General features: G+C 48.9%; 1 protein-coding gene across 9 annotated transcripts in view; it reads right to left on the bottom strand.

The window, feature by feature from the left end:
- magi2a (membrane associated guanylate kinase, WW and PDZ domain containing 2a) overlaps nucleotides 1–5,000 on the bottom strand; it is a 163,472-nt gene that overhangs the window by 25,420 nt on the left and 133,052 nt on the right. For 7 of the 9 annotated variants that reach the window (XR_008398429.1, XR_008398428.1, XM_017494141.3 and 4 more), the window contains 2 exons: nucleotides 3,611–3,779; nucleotides 1,028–1,069 (listed from right to left, as the gene is read on the bottom strand). Coding sequence is in view for 7 of the 9 variants with exons in the window: in XM_017494141.3 (XP_017349630.1) it covers nucleotides 1,028–1,069; nucleotides 3,611–3,779 (211 nt within the window). In the remaining 2 variants the exon portion in view is untranslated. The remainder of the gene's footprint in view (nucleotides 1–1,027; nucleotides 1,070–3,610; nucleotides 3,780–5,000) is intronic. The other 2 variants (XM_017494146.3, XM_017494147.3) reach the window with 1 other exon arrangement.

Below are 5,000 nucleotides of genomic sequence, written 5' to 3'. Positions count from 1 at the left end.
CTTCTCGTCTATTGCGGCATTTGAATAAAGGTCATAGTAAATTGTTGTTTCCGACCTCCGACCTCCCACTCCGAACCCCCCCCCCCCCCCAAAGAAGTGCCCCTAAACTCGGAATTCCTACTCGGGAGTGACGTCAAATCAAAATGGCCGCTTGGGGCGTGAACAGTAAACAATCACCGAGTTGTGCTGTATATGCAAGCGTCAGCTTTAAATCAATCAACATGCAGACATATATCTGCCGTTAAAGCTATGTTAGCTAATACTAACGCAGCTTGCTAACTGCTAGCCTCCGTCCACAACACGCTAATACTTAGCTACTAAGAAAAGCGACTGAGACTTTAATGAGCACGGTTTTTTTGCTTGACGCACACTGTAACCATGACAACGCTCTTCGGTCCTAGCTAGTCTTGGCTTGCCTAGCTAACTAGCCTAGCTAGCTCTCCGGATTAGCGTTATTATTCTCAGTAATGCAGAAATGAGAAACGTGATTGGGTTATTTTATAGCCAGAATATTGGAAATGAAATATTTTCTATTCAGCGTTTCCAACATATTCGCTCCAGCGCTTTGTCCTCCATGTTTGTTTTTCTCTCTTGCGCCCGAGCTGAGGCCTGATTGGTCGGGAAAATGAAAAAATGAACCTGACATCATGCTGTGCTTGCCTGAAAAGTTGGTCACTTTCGGAAGCTCTCTAGACTAGACTTGGGTTAATGAGGAAACTTGTTTGAGGTACGTTTTATTTATTTATTTTTTTCCGAAGTGCCGCTCTCACAGAGAAACGCATCGGACCGAGTGAGTGAAGTGAATTTACACGCAGTTCCTTTTATTAAGGCACGATTAATGACAGTGTGTCGTGTTTAATGACTCCCCCGCTGAGGTTAATGCATCCTCAGAGCTTACTGATTCTCAGGCTGTAATTTTATATAAAAACTCTGATTTATTTATCATTCTGTACTTTCCGCAGTGTGTGTGTGTGTGTGTGTGTGTGTGTGTGTGTGTGTGTGTGTGTAACCTGGTTTAGTCACTCACCCGAGGGGTCCACTGGGTAAACAGGTCGAGGCAGGCCCGGCTCTGAAACAGAGACGTGAAGGACAGCCCATAAATCACAGCTCTCTCTCACACACACACACACACACACACACACACACACACAATGTGAGCAGCACCTTCCATTTTCTCACCACATGTCTGAATCTGCAATTCTACCATAATATAAACACTACAAATGCATGGATATCACGTATCCATCCGACAGCAGCACTGGACGATCACATGATCATATCATCATCATCATATCTGAATAACAGTGCAAGTCCCAGCGTGTATCCCATCTGTAGTCAAGACTGTAACTGGCTTCCATGATTATTATTACACATTCACTCAGCCAGTGTGAATAAAACGAGATCAGACTTCAGAAGATGCTCGGTCATGTTAACGCCGAGCAAGACATGGACAAAAATGAAGATACAGTTTAAAAATAATAATAAAATCAGACATCTACAGGGCTGTAAATTCACCCTGTAGTCGTAGGAAATACCATCCACATATTAACTGTACAGTGTACGCTGTTAAATTCTTCACTTCTTTCCATCACTGACACTGCCACACACAGAGAGGCCACACCTCCTTCACTGAGACTGACAGGACACTCACAGAGGCCACACCTCCTTCACTGAGACTGACAGGACACTCACAGAGGCCACACCTCCTTCACTGAGACTGACAGGACACTCACAGAGGCCACACCTCCTTCACTGAGACTGACAGGACACTCACAGAGGCCACACCTCCTTCACTGAGACTGACAGGACACTCACAGAGGCCACACCTCCTTCACTGAGACTGACAGGACACTCACAGAGGCCACACCTCCTTCACTGAGACTGCCACAGACACAGAGGCCACACCTCCTTCACTGACACAGACACAAAGGCCACACCTCCTTCACTGACACAGACACAGAGGCCACACCTCCTTCACTGACACAGACACAAAGGCCACACCTCCTTCACTGACACAGACACAGAGGCCACACCTCCTTCACTGACACAGACACAAAGGCCACACCTCCTTCACTGACACAGACACAGAGGCCACACCTCCTTCACTGACACAGACACAAAGGCCACACCTCCTTCACTGACACAGACACAGAGGCCACACCTCCTTCACTGACACAGACACAGAGGCCACACCTCCTTCACTGACACAGACACAGAGGCCACACCTCCTTCACTGACACGGACACAAAGGCCACACCTCCTTCACTGACACAGACACAGAGGCCACACCTCCTTCACTGACACAGACACAAAGGCCACACCTCCTTCACTGACACAGACACAGAGGCCACACCTCCTTCACTGACACAGACACAAAGGCCACACCTCCTTCACTGACACAGACACAGAGGCCACACCTCCTTCACTGACACAGACACAGAGGCCACACCTCCTTCACTGACACAGACACAGAGGCCACACCTCCTTCACTGACACAGACACAGAGGCCACACCTCCTTCACTGACACAGACACAGAGGCCACACCTCCTTCACTGACACAGACACAGAGGCCACACCTCCTTCACTGACACAGACACAGAGGCCACACCTCCTTCACTGACACAGACACAGAGGCCACACCTCCTTCACTGACACAGACACAGAGGCCACACCTTCTTCAGTGAGACTGAAACAAAATCACTGTCTCAGACCTTTACATGATTTAATTACGTGAGTAATTACGTGAGCATGACGAGATGAAGACGTGATGTCACATGTTTAGGTTTAAGTTTGGCTTGATCAAAACAAAAGGTAAACTTTTTAGTCTGATTGTTTAGAGTACAATTTTGGGCAGTGACTGTAAAAGTAATAGGTTCCAGTGGAGTTGTGGGTGTGTACTGCAGTCTGATTGGTCACAGTGGAATTTGGAGTGAAAGGTGCAGTACCAGTGTAAACAGTAGGGGCAGTATAGTGCGATGAGACATGATGTCCATCTGTTCCGGTCTGAACAAACTAGGCCTAGTTTCTCAAATAGACAGTTTTTAGTACATTAACCTTTTCCCCTTACAATTAACATTTTAAAAAACAGATCACATATAGCCTGGTCAATAACATGAGACATAACATAACATAAAAATTACACAGGAAGGTAAGAATGTGAACATCGATGCTCACGTAGCTGCTGCATCCGCACGTGAACAAGTAATCATGCATGAAGTATAATCCCAGACTAACACGTCTAAAAAAACACACGTCCTAAATATTCTGACATTTAATGTACGAAACATTTGTTAAAGCAATAAAAAAGCTCATTTTCAACAGTGTCTTGTAGGAGTTTTCTGGTGGGTGAATATCCAAAAGAGGTCTAGCACAAGAAATGCCTAGTTGAACTAAATCAGTGACAAGAAAAAAAATACTGAGTAAACAAATCCTAATAAATCATCTGAAACAGTACATTTTGTGCTAGAATGATCATTTTCCTTTGTTGTGTTTCTTCCAATGTTAATATTATTAATGTTTAAATTCTTCATGTGCTCAATCTTACACAGAAAACTTTGACACACTTTCTTAGCTCTAACACAGACTCAACCTGAGCTGGTGTTTACTTACGCCTACTCTCATACAAAGCCCTGGATTTGGTGTACAGGTCATAGGGGTCTGGTTTGCTGAGGTCAAGGCCCTGAGGGGGGTCAGTAGCTGAGGGCCAGGGCAGGTAGGGGGCGCTGTGGGGCAGGACAGGAGCACAAACACCACCCTGAGAGTCCCAGTGCTCCAAAACCTGCAAATACAGCAGCATACAGAGTGAACAAGCCTGAGCCATCACTCAGACACTGAAGAGCTGAGAGACTGAGTCGGGCGTGTCACTGCGAGGAAATGAGAGTCTGACAGTCGGGTGTGTCACCGTAAGGAACTGAGAGTCAGTGTGAGAAACTGAGACTCAGGGGTTTCACTGTTAGGAAGTGAGAGTCTGAGAGTCGGGGTGTCAGAGTGAGGAAGTGAGTCGGGTGTGTCAGAGTGAGGAAGTGAGAGTCGGGCGTGTCAGAGTGAGGAAGTGAGAGTCGGGCGTGTCAGAGTGAGGAAGTGAGTCGGGCGTGTCAGAGTGAGGAAGTGAGAGTCGGGCGTGTCAGCGTGAGGAAGTGAGTCGGGCGTGTCAGCGTGAGGAAGTGAGAGTCGGGCGTGTCAGCGTGAGGAAGTGAGAGTCAGGCGTGTCAGAGTGAGGAAGTGAGAGTCGGGCGTGTCAGAGTGAGGAAGTGAGAGTCGGGCGTGTCAGTGTGAGGAAGTGAGAGTCAGGCGTGTCAGAGTGAGGAAGTGAGAGTCGGGCGTGTCAGAGTGAGGAAGTGAGTCGGGCGTTTCAGAGTGAGGAAGTGAGCCGGGCGTGTCAGAGTGAGGAAGTGAGAGTCGGGCGTGTCAGAGTGAGGAAGTGAGCCGGGCGTGTCAGCGTGAGGAAGTGAGCCGGGCGTGTCAGAGTGAGGAAGTGAGAGTCGGGCGTGTCAGAGTGAGGAAGTGAGTCGGGCGTGTCAGAGTGAGGAAGTGAGTCGGGCGTTTCAGAGTGAGGAAGTGAGAGTCGGGCGTTTCAGAGTGAGGAAGTGAGTCGGGCGTGTCAGAGTGAGGAAGTGAGTCGGGCGTTTCAGAGTGAGGAAGTGAGAGTCGGGCGTTTCAGAGTGAGGAAGTGAGTCGGGCGTGTCAGCGTGAGGAAGTGAGTCGGGCGTTTCAGAGTGAGGAAGTGAGCCGGGCGTGTCAGCGTGAGGAAGTGAGTCGGGCGTGTCAGCGTGAGGAAGTGAGTCGGGCGTGTCAGCGTGAGGAAGTGAGTCGGGCGTGTCAGCGTGAGAAAGTGAGTCGGGCGTGTCAGAGTGAGGAAGTGAGAGTCGGGCGTGTCAGAGTGAGGAAGTGAGAGTCGGGCGTGTCAGAGTGAGGAAGTGAGAGTCGGGCGTGTCAGCGTGAGGAAGTGAGAGTCGGGCGTGTCAGCGTGAGGAAGTGAGAGTCGGGCGTGTCAGCGTGA

This window comes from Ictalurus punctatus, chromosome 19, assembly GCF_001660625.3.
Source record: "Ictalurus punctatus breed USDA103 chromosome 19, Coco_2.0, whole genome shotgun sequence".
Classification (NCBI taxonomy): domain Eukaryota; kingdom Metazoa; phylum Chordata; class Actinopteri; order Siluriformes; family Ictaluridae; genus Ictalurus; species Ictalurus punctatus.
This window is presented reverse-complemented; position numbering and strand designations above follow the sequence as displayed.